Raw genomic sequence first — 21,355 nt, 5'->3', positions numbered from 1 at the left:
ACGCAAAGAATGCTTCATACCACTCTTAGACCTGCTGCCTGAGTACGGCCGCATTGGGTCTGCTAATTAACACCTAAATTACATACATCTGACCCCAATATTAACAAATTCTGCAGGCTATTTAGGGAAATAACTCATTTGAGTACCTGCAAGCCATACACAGCCCTGAAATACATTGGAAGGTTCACTTTCTATACTTGTCACCATTTCAAGGTAGGATTTTGTCTAGTATTTATTAGTCCAAATACACATGTTGGAATATGTGGAATTAGGTGTCTTTTAACCATCTACACCCTTAATGCAAGTGTTCCTGTCATGTTAGGACAACAGCATACAAAATTCATAGGAGTCGACATGTGTCAACAGCAACAATGTGTTTTTGTATGACCTTTTGTACTTGTAATGTATTATAAATTTGTCCTGCTCATGCACACAATCTGGGAAACAATCTTACAAATTGAGAACAATGATGTTTAAGTAGCCAATCTGCTCCATAGTTTTTCACACTCTGTATGTAAGATGCCAGGTAGAACATGAGTTACAACACCTATCTCTGGTGAAGGTTTCATACATCTGCCCACTACTCTGTAACATAGAATTTGTAACCTGATTAGGTGACAGTTTCACACTATCCATTTTTACATGCTTGGTGGAATCACACATCTTGAACTCTACCACTCACTATCAACATCCATCACTGTTGTTTGGGAAGGGAGGACACATATGTATTCCTCTCTTACAAATGTCTCATTAATAATTATTGTTGCCTACCTGACCCTCTCCATCAGGGAGAAAATGCTCTGTTCCTGGACTTACCTGGTAATGTATGATTAACATCACCTGCGGTGAAGCACCTTTCTCAGCAATTAACTACTTCAACACAGGTGGTGGCAATCAAACAGTGGGGCAGATGTATGAAGGGTCGTTATGGGGGAGAAGGGGTAGTAGCGCACGTTATGTGCACTATACCGCTTCTCTCCCATGTATGAAGGAAGCGGGATGCGGTACAGCTGTGCGTCCCTGTCCATATTGGCGCTGCTATCTAAATGATAGCAGGCTGAATGAATGTATGAATGGTCATCATCGCTGACCGTTCCGCCCACTGCCGCTTTTGGCTTCGCCAGCATCAGGCTGGCGAAGCCCTATCTAAACAGCAGGGACAGTGCTGTCTCTGATGTTAGCTCTGGGCTGCGCTGGGGATCTCGCGTGAGCAGCGAGATCCCACGCATGCCCAGTGCAGCCGGCCGGGGGACAGGAAACAGAGCATCAGTGTAAACTGATGTGCTATCTCCAGGAGGGGACATCGCCGGACGGGGGAGTTAGCGCTCCCCCGCTTCGGCAGACAAGATGTTAATACATCTTGTCGATGTCCCTTCCTGCTTTGCCTCGCTAATGAGGAGAAGCAGGAAGTATTATAGCGGTGCAATAAGCGCTGCTATAATACATCTGCCCCAGTACCTGGTAAGGAACAGAACATTTTCTCTCTTATGGAAAGGGTCAGGTAGGCAACCATGATGAAGCCATCACTTCATCCACTTCAACAGCATATTCAATGATGTGCATTACACATACTGTACACACAAATAAAGTATTGATGTTACACACTGCACACAAAAATTTCACATCGAACACGTTCATGTAAGTTTGGTAAAAAATATTTATCGCTGTAAAGCATCACAGCACTTTTTTGGGGGGGGGGGGGGGGGGGGGGAAATAATTTTTTACAAATAGCAAAAATACAACCAGACAGAACAAAATGTGCCATTACATGAAACATGTGAGACCCAAGAATTGCATGGTGAAATCAAAGGCCACACCAGCATCGGATCTTCATCATCCAGGAATTATACTAGCCAGGATCCACAACATAAAAACAATACTCTACATTTCTAGATTGTGAATTACAGATTTTTGGTACCCTTTACACAGGAATCCATGGAGTCCGCACATAGGAAGTGGCCCTCCAGAGCAAAGGACAAGATTTTGGGGCAAACCACAGACAAAGTCAATAAGGTGGCACCACATCATTTTTTTCTCCGTTTTTTCCCCTTGGATGGTGGGAACTTGGGGGCAGCAGGTCTTCTTCCTCGTCGGACCGTGGGCTGAGAAGGCTCGGCTGCTGAGGAAGGGGGTGGTGGTGGCTCCCTTCTGCCAGCATGGGGTGCTGGATTGCTGGGCAAGGTTGTTAATGGCAGCCGTCAGGATGTCATTCTGGTGGCTGGAATGCTCAGACATATTTTTCATGGCAGCCACCACCTTTTCAAGCAATGCCACTTGACGCTCATTGCGTTCGGCACTCTCCACACCTTGCTGCAAGATTCTACTCAGCAGCCAGCTTGCAATCTCCTCCTCAGCCTGTTGGTGAGCCCGTGGGTGAGCCTGTGGGTGAGCCTGCTGTTGTGGTGGGCCTGAAGAGGAAGCTTCTGGTGATGCTGGAGTCTCCACTTCAGCTATGATAAAAAAAAACATGGTCACCATCACATCAATAAACAATGTATGTTAACAACAATAATGCAGTTGCCACATTTACCTGTTAATTCAGCAGCAATAACCTCCACCGGGAGCTTGCTATCCATGTTAGATACCCCCCTGATCTCTACAGTAGGAGCAAGTTTCATCTTTGCTCCTTTGGCCATGGCTAGCCATGGCTAGCCATGGCTATTCTATTGTTCTCAGCTGCAATATGTATTGCAAGGAGCAAAGATGAAACTTGCTCCTACTGTACCTCCTCAATGACATCTAAGGCAGAGTGCTCCAGGGGGTAAACTCCAGGTTGGATGGCATCGGCCCACTCCCGGTGATAATGCTGTGGATATGCCTATCACTCAGCTTCCTCTTCAGGCCCGATTTAATGTCCTGCTACCTTAAAAACAAGAAAAGTAGGTTTACTTACTACATATCTCATGGCCTCTGCTACCACCCAGCCTTAGTATTGTCAATTTATCATTGTGGCTGGTATGGTATGTATCTCTATAAGTTTGCAGCTCACACATTTCTGTATCCATAATAAACCATCACACTCTTACATACTTACCTCTATTGAAGGGTAACGGCAACAACATATGTGAGCAAATTTTAGTAAGAGGATTCGTGTGACACATTTTTCATATACAGGTTGAGTATCCCTTATTCGAAATGCTCGAGAACACGAGCATTCCGGAAAAGGGTGGTCCCTCGGCATCCATGTTGTCCCCCGGAGTCCACAGCAGGCCTTCAGCACCGTCTCCGGAGTCTCCAGCGGTCCCAGGAGTGCTTTGCACGAGTTCCCAAAGCGCAAAGCACTCCTGGGATCGCTGGAGATGCCGGAGAGGATGCTGAAGGCCTGCCATGGACACCGGGGGACATGGTAAGTATAAAAAAAGGGTTAGGGGGGGAAACAACATTTGAATTGTTCCAAAAGAACAAGTTTTTTGGAATAATTCGGATACGGGATCTACGGATACGGGATACTCAACCTGTACTACATTTGTGAAGCACAATTATGGGTGAATCATCACATACTCCACATGAACTCAAATGCGGCCCTCACCTCACCCCAATGGTGCACGTGTCACCTATATACGTGGCTTAGATGGTGAAATGTAAATAAATTAGTTGTAAATGAAATCACCTCTGGACATGCACTCCCCTCTATAAATGTGCTCACATGTGTCAATGAAGTAATAAAATATCAACAAACACACCTTTATAGTAACTGGTATATAACAAGTTTACATATTTAGAGAAATAAGTACATATCAGGTGAAACACCACACTTGCCTTTTTTAACAGACTTCTCATTCCTCTGCAGTGGTGCCACCTTATTTATTTCATCTGTAATTTGTCCCCAAATCTTGTCCTTCACAGGTCAGCTTCGTGGTGCTTAACTCTATCCATTCCCGTGCTCGAGGTACCAAAATCTTCAATTCACACTCCTGAAATGCAGAGTTCTTTTTTTTTTTTTTGCTTGGATCCTGCCTAGCACGCTTCCTAGATGATGCAGGCCATTTACTGAGGCAACCAGTCACCTCGGCATGCACCTGCTGGGTCTCAGATGTTCCAAGTAATGGCACATCTTGTTCTGGCTGGTTGCTTGGCCCTGCTTCAGCCACAGAACTTGGGCCTGGCTCTGGCTGTGAGCCTGACCCTTGGCCTGACTGGGTCATTTGGCTGCGGCTCTCTCTCCTCCTCCACTCCTCTGCCTTCCTCTGTATATCCTCTGTCATTGATTGCAGCTTAGCTAAAATAAGGTCATTGTCAGAGCTTGATCCATCAGACCCAGAGTCTGCCATGTTAGCAGCAAGTGTTCATTCTAGCTGGTGAGCTATATATTTTTTAAATCAAATTCCCGCAAAAAAGTACGGCATGAGTATGGCGTAAGTAACGCTTACATTACGTGACCATACCACATGTGTGTATTCTACAACACAATCAGCCTTAGTTTTATGTGAACTCCATGCCCCACTGTGCTAAAGTTCCTAAATGCCAATGAAAGCTTTCGTATATGTGGTTATGTGCTTTACTGTGACACTGATATTTGTTTGGAGATGTCAAAGCACACTTTACCAAAATGGACGCCAACACAGTCATCGCACACTACATGGAAGGTGTGTAAGCATGTGTACGCCAGTGTAGATTATACAGGGTTGTATACATTAAAACGCACACATTCTACACATACAGAATGGATCAATAAAGTTTATACCAAATAAGACTGTTTTCAACCAATCAGAGAACAGCATAACTTATATATGCACCTGCAATTAATAGCTGCGCCATTGCCAATATGACTTCCATTAGGGCTGCACCCTTCTCACAGAGGAAACTAGTGGCCCTGGTGGAGGTAGTGGACCACCGCCTGGGGCCCTTGGGCCCCTATATCAGCAATGCTGATAAACGCCGGGCCTATAAGGCGGCCCGGCGCAGAATACTCCTCAGAACGGCAAACCGTTGATCAGCTCGAGCGGCGGTGGTCAGACCTGCGGAGGAGACAGCCAGATCTTCTGGAGAGGATCTGCCATTATGTCCGCCACTGTAAGTATCGTTTTTACATTAATGTACATGCGAATGTTTGCAAATGTATGCTAAATGTGCGTGTGTGTGTGTATGTACACACTTCGCTCGCCATGCTTTGGGCTCGGGGACTCGCTACACTCAGCACACTATTTTATTCTCCCACTGTGCTGCAGCATAACCACTTATACTTAAGTTAGTATTAAGAGCCGCAACACCATTATGTTAGCCCTGAACATTGCGGCCCCCCTGTTGCCGGGCCTGCATGCTAGATGCTTTGTTTAGAAAATTACAGTGTATCACTCTCCACTTTATTACTTTTTGAAGCTTAGAACATCTAGCCCTTTATATGTTACTTTGTAAAACTTCACTTACCACAAGCATCACATTCCATGACTGTATTTTTCAAAAACGTTATCTCTTTAACCTAGAAAACAGTAAGGAAGAAATTTTACATACATATTAAAAACTTTAGATAAAAAAGTCTAATTTTAAAGCTTTCCTGGATACTGAAGTGGTAGGTGTAAGGAGAGATACTGTGATCAAGCAGAAAAGAGGACTGGTGAGCATGGGAGCACTCACAGAAACATAGATGTATCCCTTTATATCTTGTGTAGGAATTTAGGAGTAAATTTAGTACTTTTACAACATATATTGTGCATATATATACAGTGTCGGACTGGGGCATGAAGGGTCCACCAGGGAAATGCACTCACAGGGGCCCACCAAGGGGCGTGGTCTTTTTTGAAGAGGTGTGTCCACCTGAGCAGAGAGGAGTGGCTAATCATCATAGGTGCCCCCTCGCATAGTATATAAAGAAAACAAAATGTGCCTTTCAAACCAGTATGTGACCAGCAGCTGTAGACCCCTTATTACACACATACAGTACAGATACGGAGTAGTACGTAGGCGTTACCATAGTAAACATATCTAGCTGGGACTCCTAGCCACAAGATGCACAAATGTCAGCGTGTGACCCTAGTGTACTGTATAGGTGATAACACAATGCAATATGCAGCTGTGGAAGAGACATAGGGGAAAATACCATGTGACCCCCTCCCTGGGCCAGACTGGGACCAGAAATCGGGCCTGGCATTTTGAGCACACAGGCCAGGAGACGGGACCCTTGCGCAGCGAAGCCGTGTGGCGAAAAGGGGGTGTGGCCTCATGAAAAGGGGCGTGGCATCACAACAAGGAGGCATTACACATTATGGAACACACCGTTATGCCCATTACATATTATGCTGCACACCGTAATGCCCATTACACATTATGCCGCACACCATAATGCCCATTACACATTAAGCGCACACCGTAATGCCCCTTTACACAAAATGCTGCACACCGTAATGCACATTTCACAAAATGCTGCACATCGTGATGCCCATTACTCAATATGCTGCATACAGTTACATTACACAATATGCTAAAGATAAGTCAGAGGTTCGTAGCCTAGGGTAGGTATTTACAGTACCACTTGTAAAAAAAAAAATATGTCTTTATAAACCATAAATAATTTACCTCTAACCTCTCTCATTCAAATCCGCTAGGTCACGCTCCTTCAGTGGGGGGGGTGTGCAGCCAGGTCACGTGCGTCCTCCTCCAGGAGAGCATGAGAGCATGGGAAGCAGCTCACGCACACTGCAAACTTCCCAGCCCTTGGACACACGACTCAAGCGCGGGCAGGTCCAACAGAGGTGACACGTCATGATGCTGCTGCGGACATCCGCGACGTGTCACCTGACATCAGCCCGCACAGCCGCCCGAACTCAGCCCGGCACCCCACTGCCCAGCGGCAGCTGTCAATCATATCGATGCCTCAACCGCCAGATGACCCGGGTCAGTCATCCACTACCAGCGGAATGCACTGACTACCCGGCAGCGAGCTCGTCGTTGCCAGGCGGCAGCCCTTTAAAAGTGGGAGGAGTCATATATCAATGGGGCCCACCGGGGAATCTCCTGGTGCTCCGCCAGGCCAGTCCGAGCCTGTATATATAATACTATATATAATACCAATCTCTGTCCTCTGATGTCACTCTCCTTGTCCATTTGTCCTTACTGTCTCTCTATCTTTGTTTCGGAATTGTGTCTCATACTGTGTGGCATAATGTGTAAGGGGCACTAGTACTAGATATTTGGGTAGGCAATGGTCAAGGGCATTCATGAGGGCATGGGACAGAGATACATATGGGAAGGGGATAGGGAGGTTAAGGGTAGAGGTCAGCGGCACTCATGGGGGGTAGACTCATGTTTGGTAAGGCAGTGATATTCTCTGTTAAAGTAGGTGGGCGGTATGGGGAGGAGGAACTGGGTTCCACCACTTCTAATGGTAGGGGGAACTAGTTCCACCTCCACTACAGCCCTGCACACCACTTCTAACAGAAAAGCTTGTCGCAGTGGCGTCCCTTTCTGACACAATGTATGTACGTGCCATGCCATCACCACTGCTGTAGTGAAGAAGCACCACTAAGAGAAGGATAATCTGTGCATACTGAATGAAGGTAAAGAAGGGACACAGAGAGGTGGGGAAGCTTCTGGAGATACACAGGGCATGGAGCTGCTGGTGAAACTTAGGTGGTGAGATACTGGAGTGACGGAGGCAGATATGTGTATAAGGGGCACTATTACTGTGGACATTTTATGTAAGGGGTACTACTGCTGTGGGCATTATGTTTATAAACAGCATTACTACAGTGTGAATTATTTGTAAGGGGCACTACTACTATGGGCATTGTGTATAAGCAACACTATGTGGCAGGGGAAATGAATGCCACCATCTCTCAAGGACTACTTTAAGCCCTGGTAGTATATATGGGTAGTGGAGATGATAGGTTGATAGGTGCACATGAGGAGGTAGGAGGTAGAGGCACTCATGGGGAGGTGAGCCACAGGCACAATTGAGGAGGCAGTGGTCAGGGGCACTCATGGGGATGGGGATGGGGACAGGGATACATATGGGATAGGGAGGTAGAAGACAGCACTTGTGGGGCATCACGGATGGTGTAATGGTTAGCATATGCCCTAACTGTGTGGAGTTTATATATTCTCCCCATGTTTGTGTGGGTTTACTCCAGGTACTCCGGTTTCCTTCCACAATCCAAAAATATTGTGGTAGGTCAATTGTATTCCAACAAAATTAACCCTAGAATGAATGTGTGTGCATGTACATGTGGTAGGGAATATAGATTGTAAGCTCCACTGGGGCAGGGACTTATGTGAATGTTCAACTATACTATGTAAAGCGCTGCGGAATAGGTATGCACTATATAAGAAACTGTTAATAAATATAATAATAGAATAAGTATGGGGAGGGTAGAGGAAGGCTTGGTGACACAGGAGGCAGTGGTACCTTTGGTATGGTATGTAAGCAGATGCACTTACGGAGAAGGGGGGGGGGGGCAGAAGCACATTTGTGTAGGTAGGATGCAGATGCTTTCATGGGAAAGACCTGCCTACTGTATATCACTTCTGGCTCATATGAAAGCAGGTGAAGGAGGAGCATTAAGGAGATATGATGGCAGGGATATATGTGAAGAATGTGCTGTGATGATTTCCTGAAGCTTTATAGGAGAGGTATGGAAGATGTTCATACATGCAGGTCTGCGGTCATTCAATAATTGCTCGGAATTGCAAAAGCACAGTCCAGTGAATAGGTCTGCATCGTGCCCTGTGTCTATTTAGTCCACACAAATCACACTGCCCCTGATAAATGTTGAAGCAGGACCATTGTTCAGGCTGCAATAAGTATGATATCTGAAAAGTGTGAGTAAATAGTGCCATCTAGTGTAGCATTATCATTCTTAATATTGATTAAAAGAGATATAAAAATACAAATGTACAAAAGAATCTCTGTATTTGTTGAGATTTTTTCTGCAGGTTTCTTCATAGAGGATCCCCATTTTCTTAAAGTGAAAACAAGTTCCGAAAAATAAAAAATACAATTATAAACACTAGTAAGCCTGCTTCGAACCAAAAGTTTCGAAAGCTAGTCCGCTACCTTCTGTGTTTGTGCATGTGTGAGAAAGAGATATAGTTTCACGTTCAGCCAGCAGATGGCAGTGTTTATGAGACTCACAGACTTTAGACATATATATATATATATATATATATATACACGATTAGCATAAAAATGTCCTTAGACTAATAATCTTTAGAGTCCCACACTATATGATGTATCGGTACATGATATAAATACACTGCATTATTTTGTCTTGTGCCTTATATAAACTCCTGCTGATTAACACAATTAACAATAAAAGATGGCATCCAAATCATCCACTGTGCATGCACAGTAGCTAGGAATGACGGAAAGAAGCTTTATGCTATTTTATATGCTACACCTGTACAGTTTCACACAAAGGTTCATGATAAAAAGGTCAAAGTGGCTATGAATGCTATTTTCATGATTGCCGTTATCTAGCCATGCCCCCATCCCCCTGGCTACGGGAATAGACGCTGTGCAGCCGACAGGGGGACTCCCAACAGCCCCCCCTCACCCACCGCGGGACACTGCCCACCGCGGGAGGGACAGCGGGACAGGCCCTGATAATCGGGACTGTCCCGCTAAAATCGGGACTGTTGGGAGGTATGTTTATAACCAGTGGTGGCCCGTACCTTTTTCGGGGGGGCTGTCTCTGGCAGCAGCTGTCGCAGGAGTACCACAATGCAGGCATTCCTGTCCTCACCACTGCCGGTCCCTGAAGAGTTCCCGGTGCCTGTGCTATGTTGGCAGGCGCCGGAACTGGCGCATGCGCAGTACAAACATCTGTACTGCCCATGTGGCCAGCTTCTATGGGCCCATAGAAGGGAATTGTGGTCCTGGCGCCTGTATAATACAAATGACAGGCACCAGAACCAGCATGTGCACAATACCGATATAACTACAGCGCATGCGCAATCAGCAATTTTGCACGGCAGCACGCACAAAGGCGTCCCGGAAGGAGAGAACACCTCCCAATGGGACTGCCTTGGTGACTGGGAGGTTGGACTTCCAATAGGAAGTCGCTGCCAGTCACAGTGAAGCCAGTGCAGTCTCACAGACTACAATGGCAGATTTTACCTGGGGGGGCTGCAGCCCATAGGTAAAAACCGCCACTGGCTACAACATTATGGGCATTTTTGCTGGATGTTTCTCAACTCCCTAATAGCCCCAGAGCCCACCACCATCCACAAAAAATTGATGGCAGGACTCTGGAATACCAAAAACATTCAGCGGGCAATTTTCGTAGTCCTTTATAGTTCATTTTTGCTTGATCAAGAAGTCACCAGTCAGTAGGGACAAAAAAAAGAAGTTATGAGTCATGAATGGCTATGGTTATTTTTGCTATGACTATCATCATAAATATACAATTTAAAACATATGGGATATTTATATATTAATTATGTGATTCCCAGCTCCGCCAATAGGCACCATGATCTGTAATAAAATTATGGTTTCGCTCTAAACGTATGGAGGACGTCATTTTTGCTTGGAACAGAGATAAAATCATAGATACCATTTTATCCTTAGTTCTATTATATTAACGGGGGGGTATATTTGTACCATTTACACATTTTACCTTGCATATAAAGCCAATACAAATAAAAACTCTACTATTAATAGTTAAAAAATAAACTGTCAGAAAAATACAGAAAACAATACAAAAAAAATAATAAAGAAAACAGAATATTTTATACATCATTTAATAAAATAAGATGTTGAACTTGTAGCAACACCATGACAATGTATTACTGGAACTAAGTAAAATGATTACAATGACTCATTTTAATAAACATATTTGGGTTTATAGCTATATCATAAAATATTCTGAAATGCAAAAACAGGTTCTGAGTTCTAGGACCCCTGCTCTGTCCACTAATCTGCAGGGATTAGTGACTAAAGCCCTGGATCAAATATGATTATTACAGGATGAATCACATTTACCTAACCTTATCCTTCCATACACTCTTATATGTGTTTTCAGTTTTTGAACATTTGTTAAAATAATCAGTACCTTTAACTTATTTTACAGCAGCTGGATTGGTATTTTCCACAAACACCACAAATGTTTGCAACGGGTATTTGCCACACTGATACTGCTTTCACATTGCAGAAATGGGTAATGACACGGTATTCTTAAATGGGACTTTAAAACGGGTCTGAGACAAGTTTGAAGCCATTGAAATAGAGCTGTTCAAACTGCCAAAAAAACGGCTTTAAAACGTGTAGGACTCTGCTTTTTAACCGTGTTGAAATACCGGTTAACTTTAACCGGTAAATCCACTCTGGCACTTTCACATTGCAGCCTTAAACGTTTTAAAATGGAAAAAAAAACGGCAATATACCTGTTGGTTAAGGGCAAAAAATTTCCACCTCGGGGTCGCATCTACCCTTTGTCTCTACCTGAGACCAAGGCTATGTCTGACTACATTCGTGAGAACTTGAATAAAGGGTTCATTCGTCCATCAACTTCGCCAGCCGGAGCGGGGTTTTTCTTCATAAAAAAAAAAGATGGAACTCTCCGGCCATGTACCGACTAAAGGGGCCTGAACGATATCACTATCAAGAACCGCTATCCATTACCCCTCATCACCGATCTATTCGATAAGATCAGAGGGGCTTCTATTTTTACTAAACTGGACCTGAGAGGGACGTACAACTTGATCCGAATCCGTTCCGGAGACGAGTGGAAGACGGCATTCAACACCCGAGACGGCCACTATGAATACCTGGTGATACCATTTGGCCTTTGCAATGCCCCGGCCGTCTTCCAACAATTTGTAAACGACATATTTCGGGATTTACTGTATCATTCCATCATGGTGTATCTCGATGATATCCTCATTTTCTCTTCTAACCTCCATCTCCATCGTCAAACAGTATCTGAAGTCCTGTGGCGCCTTCGCCAAAATCAATTGTTCTGCAAGCTAGACAAGTGCATCTTCGAGGCCACTTCCATTCCATTCCTTGGCCACATCCTCTCCAGCACTGGGATAGAGATGGACCCAGAAAAAGTAAGAGCCATCCTAGACTGGACAGCGCCCACCACGCTCAAGGGTATCCAGAGGTTCTTGGGCTTCTCAAACTATTATCGTCGCTTCATCCAGAACTTCTCTACCCTTGCTGCACCCCTTACTGCTCTAACCCGTATCCCAAATCAGTGGTCATCCGAGGCCTCTCTAGCCTTCCAACAATTAAAAAATGCTTTTGTCTCTGCTCCAATCCTTCTTCAGCCAAACCTCGACAAACCCTTCATTCTCGAGGTGGACGCATCCTCAGAGGGAGTAGGGGCAATCTTGTCACAGAGAGGGGAGGACCAGGAACTTCACCCGTGTGCCTTCTTCTCCAAGAAGTTTCTTCCAGCGGAGAAGAATTACCCAATTGGGGAGCAGGAGTTACTGGCGGTCAAGTCTATGGACTTTATTTGCGAACTTCCTCCCTCCAAAGGGCATACAGTAATCTGGGTGGTAGTTGACCGGTTCTCAAAAATGGTGCACTTCTTCCCATTGAAAGGCCTCCCATCCGCTCCAGTTTTGGCTCAGCTCTTCATTTCCACAATCTTCAAACTCCATGGGTTGCCCAAAGAGATTATATCTGACCGTGGAGTGCAGTTCGTTGCAAACGTGCAAAGTTTTGGAGGGCCCTCTGTTCCGCTGTACAAGTCAAGCTCAAGTTCTCCACTGCTTTCCACCCACAAACCAACGGGCAGACGGAACGTGTCAACCAGGACTTGGAAGCCTTCATTCGTTTATTCATCTCTTCTTCTCAAGATGACTGGGTAGACCTTCTGCCTTGGGCGGAATTTGCGCACAATAACTCCTATCATTCATCCTCCGGCACCACTCCTTTTTTTACTGTTTTTGGCAAACATCCCCGATCTTCAGAGTTCTCAGATTTATCTCCTTCCGATGTTCCTGCAGCTGCTTCTTCCTCAAAACGGTTTGCAAAAATCTGGTCAGACGTTCATACCGCTCTCCTCAAAGCATCCGCTCGATACAAAAGGATGGCGGACAGGAAAAGAAGAGCGGCTCCTAAATTAAAGGTTGGGGATCGAGTGTGGCTGTCTACCCGCCATATACGCCTTCGGTTACCGTCTATGAAGCTGGCTCCCCGGTTCATCGGGCCGTTCCCAATTACTCAAGTTATTAACCCGGTTTCCTACAGATTACAACTTCCTTCTTCCCTGAAGATCTCAAATTCTTTCCATGTGTCTCTTCTAAAACCCTTGAGATTGAACTTATATCAGAAGAGGGTTCCCAAACCGCCCAAAATTGGCTCAGAGAGAGAGAGACAGAGTTCGAGGTGAGGCGCATCATCGACTCACGTTGTCGTAATACCCATCTTCAGTATCTGGTAGAGTGGCTTGGATTCGGTCCTGAAGAGAATTCCTGGGTTGATGCTGCAGATCTCCATGCTCCCCGACTGGTGAGACAATTCATCCAAAGGAACCCACACAAGGTGCGTAGGTGCCCTGGGGGGGTACTGTCACACGCAGCCGCGGCGGTGCGCGTGGGCATATTACTCACCCATTCGCGCCCGCCGTCGGCTAGCGTGTAGTGGTCTCCGGGTCAGCGGCAGCAAGCAGCGGCAGTCTGGTTGGCAGCAGGCAGCGTGGGACGCCGGCAGGTGTAGCAGTGTGTGCTGTAGTGGTGCTGGGAGGCCGGCGCCGCCATCTTGGTTAAGGGCAAATAGCAGATTGGCCCAGGTCTGAGGTTTCCGCCCATACTGACCTGACAGCCAATGGCAGCCGCCCTCTAGGGATATAGGGGATCTGCCTAGGGCTGTTCAGTGTCAGTACAAAGAGTCTCCAGAGGCGTTCACAGCTCCCAGCTGACTCCTGCTCTCTGACTCACCTCTCCTGACTTTGGTGCCTTGCTTCCTGTGCTCTGTGGCTGGTCTAGGTTACTGCTTTAACCCCATCGCTGCCAGTCCTGTCCGCAGTCTGGTCTCTGCCTGTATCCCTGAGCTTCCTGGTCTAGCTCTTCAAGTCTCCTGCTCCCAAGCGATTCTTCATTCTTCATTCATCTTCCAGTCTTCAAGGATCCTTCATTTACCATCAAGTACATTCTCTTTCCGGATCCCCTTATTCTTCAAGACCCCAGCCTATCGTCCTCAGTGCTTTTGAACTGTCATTATTTAAATGAACTTTCTTCTTCCAAAGTGCCGTGCTGGCTCAAGTATTATTTAAGACTAACTGCCACTTAAAAAAAGTATTCACGTGTGTATTGTTTTCCATTTATGAATTCTATTATTAAACCTGCACGATTTAATCCTTCCTCCTTTGGTCCGCCTCCGGTTGCTACACACCGCACGACTCCATCCAGCCCATCAGTTGTGACAATACCGTTTTAAAAGTGCGATGTGAAAGGGGTATGACTGTGTAGTTGCAATACATTATCTAAAGAAAGAACTGCTAGAGATCATGGCAGATGGGGGCCTCCCTGTTTATTTTATATAGTGTGGTGAGCGCAGCGAGCCACCAAGCCCAAATCGTGGCAAGCGGAGTGCGCCCCACGAGGGGCCGCGGAATGCACGTGAAGTTATCCACGTCGCCTCGCTGCGCTCGGACTCGGGGGCTCGCTGCGCTCGCCACACTATATATATGCCTTGGAGGAGTCAACGTAGCACGCTGATAACGTACATGACAGAAGTAAGGCGCTGCCGCCCTGAGACTAAACAACTAAGCAGCTGGCAAGCTGCCAGAATTCAAACAGTCACTATGCTGATAGCGTGGCTTAAGGCAGTTTGGCAAGCTGCCAATATTCATAGCTTCAGCGTCCTCACACTGCTGCCGTGAAACTAAACAAGTACCAAAGATCTTTTACTTTCAGCAGAACTGTGACTATTATGATACTGTATATTACTCTTTATCATAGTAGTAAATCATTCTAGATGCATCTAAAAAACATATCCAAAATATGACCTTACCTAACACAAGACACTACACTACTACTCTAAACCCTGCCCTCATTGTATCCCACATTGATTATTGCAATACACTTTTTACTGGTCTTACCAAAAATATCCATCCTACAATCTAAAATGCAGCTACAGTATGCGGCTAATCTTCCTAGCTAGAAGTTCAGTGTCTGTGGATCCTCTGGGTTAGTCCCTCAATTTATTACCTGCATTCTACCATATGCAAAAGAAAATACTTTTACTTACAGACAAGGCCATAAGCCAAACTACACCAACATACACTTTACTTATCTCAAAATATATTTTCTTCCTCTTCTCTCTTCACAGGATTCCTTGAAAACTCATCAGGCATGTATATTATGGAACCACCCACATAGCCTTCATACACTTCCCTATCTAATTACTTCAACACTGTACAGTCCAAACATATCTGCACTTCTTTCTCTTTCCTCACTTTCAATCCTCCAGACTACAGGTCAACATTGCTCGGTGACCATATCATACAGCACACTAACTAATCCTATAATGCCCGATAATATGCAGAAAACTTCAATTTTTTATCACTTATTTCCAATGTTTTACCAATGATTTTTATCGGGCTATCCTATTTGAATCACCCAATAAAAAGCATGAGCTCTCCCGAAAAGGTTCAGTAAACCCTGTGTGTCTTCGGCCGCAGTCCCGTTTTCACTGGAAAATGGGCTTGCTTTCGGGGAATCTGCTTTGCCTTCCTAAATGCTCCCATACACCTGAACGAGATTGTACACAAGGGGTTATAAGACTGATTGCATGCAGATTGTGTGCACATCTTGTGCACACAATTGTGCAAATGCACGGTCCCGTGGGGCAAATGGTTGGTCCTCTGAACAGATGTGCTGCATAACTGATCAGTCATGATTGGGACCAGACTGCATGTGCTTTCCCCTGCTGGCTCCTTCCTCCATACTCCCTCCACCCGCCACCATCACCTTCCCCCACACTCAGGGGTTAAAGTGAGGGGGAACTGGGTGGAACTGAGTTCCACCACCTTTAATGGTAGGGGGAACTGAGTTTCACCTCTATCACAGCCCTGAACAGTAATTCCAACAGAAAAGCCTGTCCCAGCGGCGGCTTCTTCTGGCACGGCGTATGTGATGTCATACTGTCACCACCGCAGAAGTGAGGAAGGACCACTAACAGCAGGCTCTGTGCTTGCTGAAGACAGGGTGAGAGGGGGCTGGAGGGACTCAGAGGTGTGAAAGGTGCTGGAGTGACACAGGGCATGGACAGTGTGCTGAAGGACATGGACAGTGAGCTGCTGGAGTGACAGATGTGTATAAGCAGCACAACCGCAAAAGGGGCACTACTGTGTTATTTAATATGAATCAAGGGCACTACATGCATTGAAATGTGTATATGATTGTGCTACTGTGTGTTGTAGTTTTAAATGGAGTTACTATTGTTTGACCGCGCTCCTTCCTTGTGAGACCATTATGCCTTTATTGGAGGTAGGGCAAAATTTCCTGGCACTGGTCTAGGCTCCTCTGAGACCCTTAACCCCTTGGCAAGGATCATTAACCCCTTGGTGACCATTAATCCCTTGGCAACGAACAATCCCATTAACACTGGATCTGATTCATCATTGTGTTTTAGTTGCGGTTTTGGAAAACCACCCTGAAGTGTTTTTGTTTGGATTCGTTGTTTTCTTCTTTTTTTTTAAATCAATAACAAAGTCAATACTCATTGTAAAAATTGACAAAAGTCAATAAAAACAGCTAATATCATGCAATTTTTTTGCAATCCAAAATCCGTATACAAAATTCCCTTGGGTTTTGGTTCACTTTAGAATCACAAAATTTGTTTGGATTCAGGGTACTAGGAATCTGAACCCCACCTCTGTAATCATTATAAGCAAATTACTTCATGGAAAAAAAAAAGAATACCACAAAGAATCCACTTGTGTAGAGAAGTTATGATAAATAAAGGGAAAGATTATTTATAATGAAATGGGATAAAAACTAGGGATGAACAGGTTCGGTTATCCAAGATCCAAACACCAGAATGTAACCATCCAAGCCGAGATCTGAGTCCAGCTTCTGATCCCAGGTCGAGGCAAAACATCATCATCCTGCTGTCGGATTCTCAGGGGTTTTGGATTCTGTATAAATTCCCCACCTATCAGCATCATCTTCACTCCAGCATAGGAGAGGGTATAAGATGGCCTGTCTGTAGGTGGATGGTGACACCAGATGGGTTTGCTGTCTTACTCCGAGGTGCCCTGTTTGCTCTGCTTTATCAGTCCAGGGGTGCCCAGTCTGCTATATACTTGTGTGCTACCTGTCTGCCCTATAATCGGGTGCTGCCTGTCTGCCTTGTGAGGTCATATAGAAGTTCAGTAGTACTGCCCTGTGCTACTGTATATTAGTGCTGACCTGTGCAGCCATATACAGTATAAGTCCATTAGCGCTGCTCTGCATAGCCTATGACTACTGTACATATGTACAGTAGTCATAGGCATGCGCACATTGGCCCTTATTCTGATACGATCTCAGTACCAATTTGTTCTCAAAATGGGCAAAACCATGTGCACTGCAGGTGGGGAAGATGTAACATGTGCAGAGAGAGTTACATTTGGGTGGGGTGTGTTGAAACCTAGATTGCAGTGTAAAAATAATGCAGCCAGTATTTACCCTGCACAGGAACAAAATAACTCACACAAATCTAACTCTTTCTATACATGTTACATCTGCCCCACCTAGTGCGCACATGGTTTTGCCCATTTTGAGAACAAATTTTGGTACTTGTTTCCTAGCACGGCGCCCCCGATTTTGATTGTATTACATCTTATACAATCGCATTGCATTGCACGCAATATAGCAGCATGCGATGCATGCGATGCGATTGTATACGATTTTTGATTGTACAAGCACCCTGATGGGTCTTTGCAATGTTAAATGGCCCCCCATAGTCAACGCCACCCCCACGATCAACGCCAACCCAAAGCGTGGCGAGCGCAGCTAGCCCGCGAGGGGCGGCGGTACGCCTCCTCCGACCTTTTCATATCCCCACTATCCACGTCGACGTGGAGTTGATTTTAGATAGTGTGGCAAGCGCAGCGAGCCACCAAGCCCGAAGTGTGGCGAGTGCAGCAAGCCCCGCGAGGGGACACGGATTACTTTACATGTATTGCACGTCCCCTTGCAGGGCGCGCTTCGCTCATGCTTGCACGTCCCCTTGCGGGGCTCGCTGCGCTCGCCTCGCTTTAGGCTCGGTGCGCTCACCACACTATCTAAAATCAACTCCACGCCAAAATTATAAAACACAATTTTCCTTATGGCTTGTCGTGTGGCCATTTATATTGAACCACGTGTAAAACACAATAGACCAGTGGTCAGGGAACTAGTTCCTCATTACCCCACACAGTGCATGTTTTGCTGGTAACCCAGCAGGTGCACAGGTGTACTAATTACTCACAGACACATGCATGAGCTCTCCCGAAAAGGTTCAGTAAACCCTGTGTGTCTTCGGCCGCAGTCCCGTTTTCACTGGAAAATGGTCTTGCTTTCGGGGAATCTGCTTTGCCTTCACAGACACATATTATAAGGTACGCAGGTGGAGTTAATTATTTCACTTGTGATTCTGTGAGGAGACCTGCAAAACATGTACTGCATGGGGTAATGAGGACTGAGTTCCTTGACCACTGCAATAGACGAACAATCCATGACACGTATCGGTGACTTTTCTTTAGCAAGTATAGTCACTCTTACTAACTGTTTTGTGGCTCATCTATATTTAAATATAAGCATACCTCCCAACTTTCATGCAGGAGCAGGAGGGTTGGGGGAGTTGGGTTGGAGGTGTTGCCTAGTGAAAGGGGGCATGGTCTATACTCGTGGGTCCCACGCGAGGCCACGCTTTGTTTTTGCTAGGCCACGGGTGACCGTGGGGACGCCTCACTAACCTAGATGTTCCCTAAGCGGGACAGTTGGAAGGTATGATATAAGTAATTTTAAAAGATTAATCTCAGATGTAGCAGTACACTTCTAGGGGCCACGTTCACAGTCACTTTTCACAATCTCTCCATATATGCAATTAGACATACCCTCTGGGTGGCACTGACACACCCCCTCAATAATCGCTGTGCAACATTGTACTACCATCTATAAGCTTGCTGAAACTAGTTTTCAAAAGTAGGCAAGTGTGGATCTGAATAAGGGCCATTGAGTGTTAGGGGTGCACAGGCACCCCTTAATGCTGTGCCCACCCTTATGAACATCTCCCTGCTGCTAGCAATTCCAGCAATACCTTTTACCAAAGACTTTTGCTTTTTTAGAACTGTATTTCATTTAAAGAAGCGCCCATAAAACAATTATGTGTGTTCTGCATTGTTAATTTTACTAGACCATTGTCATATCTCTGCAATAAATCGGGTTAGTACCCTTCACCAGCACAGCATATATAACATAAATAAACGTATTTATATATGTTGTCCTGTGCTGCTGTATATAAGTCCAGAAGTGCTGTCCTGTGTTGCTGTATATATCTGTATATGTCCAGTGATGTTGCCCTGTGCAGCCATATAGAAGTGCAGTAGTGCTGTCCTCAGCTGCTGTATATAACTACAGTAGCACTGCCCTTTCCTGCTGTATATAAGTGCACTAGTGCTGTCCTGTGCTGCTATGTATAAGTGCAATAGGCTGTAATGTGCTGCTGTATATTAGTCCAGTAGCACTGCCCTGTGCTGATCTACATATTTGAAGTAGTGCTGTCCTGTGCTGCTGTATAGAAGTCCAGTAGTGCTGACCTGTGCAGCCATATATAAGTCCAGTGGTGCTGATCTGGCAGCCACATACAAGACCAGTAGTGCTGTCATGTGCTGCTGTATATAAGTGCAGTAGTACTGTCTTGTGCTGCTCTATATAAGTCAAATAGTGTTGTCCTGTGCTGCTGTATATAAGTTCAGTAGTACTGTCTTGTGCTGCTCTATATAAGTCAAATAGTGTTGTCCTGTGCTGCTGTATATAAGTGCAGTAGTGCTGTCCTGCTCTGCTGTATATTAGTCCAGTAGTGCTGTCTTGTGCTGCTGTACTGTATAAGTCAAGTGGTGCTGCCCTGTGCTGCTGTATATTAGTCCATTGGTGGTGTGTGGATAGATAAATGGAGGACACACAATTTAAATATCAGGAACCATGTCCTACTATGTGTGCTGAAGCTGCTGCCACCATGCATGACATTGATGATGCAAATCCAGCAAAGTTGTCTGCTAAGTCCAATGTCCAATGTCATAGAGGTCAGGTAAGAACCAATGAACTAAAATTAATAACCCCCCAAAATTATCTGATGAGAAACATAATATTGGCAATATGCCATTCATGACATGAAGTGGCAAGGAAAAGCAAAGGCCTTGGCCTATGTTCATGACTAGTGGTTTAGCTTCTCATACCTGCTAACTACTTGGAGCATATACCAACTACCCAGTCAGGGCCACCTCATACCACCAGAATCAAGGTCAAGGCATCCAGACAGGTTTATGGACACCCACCATACCAGTTATCGTACCATCATTTATCTGGGAAGAGAGCATCCATAGGAACAAGCAGGACATATCCTAAGTATAATACAGTCCATCCAACACCTTTTTAACAAGTGCACCCCTTTTTAACATTGCTTTTTATCTTTCATGATCTATAAAGGCCACTACACACGCCCAGTGTGTATGCCCCCCAGATTGCCGACTAGCGATGATGCGCGCTGCCGCATCATCACTAGTTAAGTGGTTCATCTGCTGGCCCCGCCCCGCTGCCTCCCCCCGCCCCCTCGCCAGTATCATATACTCACACTGCTGATGTTCCTACTCCACACCGCGCCGCCCCGCTCATCATCTCCGGGCCGGCTGGCTGCTGCAAAGGCCCCCCCCCCTGCAGCCTGGGCCAGTGTACTCGTGCGGTCACTGGCCCTGCTGCTGGTTGGTGCCTGCTTCCTTGCCTGGGGTGGCCTGGCGCCGGATCAAGAAGCGAGGAGAGGAGAGCCCTGGAGTGGAGAGAGACAGCGACCGGAAGCCCCGGGAGGCGACAGCTGTGTGCACAGGACTGCTACACGCTGCCGCCTGCTGGGCGAAGTACACAGTGCCGGGAACAACCGACGAAGACCGAGGAAGCCCGGGTGCGGCGGGGTGCAACGCAAAAGAGCTTGCCCCGGCCCCCGCTGCCCCAGTGAAGACGTCAGGAAGCCCGGAGGTGGTGGGAAGCATCCCATCTCCGGCGAAGATGGACAATCCACGTGGCTGGACCAGGCTTGGTCCAGCGGAATGAATTGGAGAAAGGGTTTTTAATTCCGCACTGGGTGCTCTTACTTGTTCGTCTTCCTATTTCTTACTTTCGTTTCCTTTATTACTTTCAATATTGAGGAGAATATTTTCTCAGATTCTTCATATATTTTTCAAGAATACGGTGCTACCCCTCTCCTATTGATAACAGATTAATACAA

General features: G+C 45.8%; 1 protein-coding gene across 1 annotated transcript in view; it reads right to left on the bottom strand.

The window, feature by feature from the left end:
• COMP (cartilage oligomeric matrix protein) overlaps positions 1–21,355 on the bottom strand; it is a 151,446-nt gene that overhangs the window by 91,597 nt on the left and 38,494 nt on the right. Inside the window, exon 3 of the mRNA XM_083179394.1 lies at positions 5,368–5,419. Coding sequence (XP_083035520.1) covers positions 5,368–5,419 — 52 coding nt within the window. The remainder of the gene's footprint in view (positions 1–5,367; positions 5,420–21,355) is intronic.

Source organism: Crinia signifera, chromosome 1, assembly GCF_055691185.1.
Source record: "Crinia signifera chromosome 1, ASM5569118v1, whole genome shotgun sequence".
In the NCBI taxonomy this organism is placed as follows: domain Eukaryota; kingdom Metazoa; phylum Chordata; class Amphibia; order Anura; family Myobatrachidae; genus Crinia; species Crinia signifera.
This window is presented reverse-complemented; position numbering and strand designations above follow the sequence as displayed.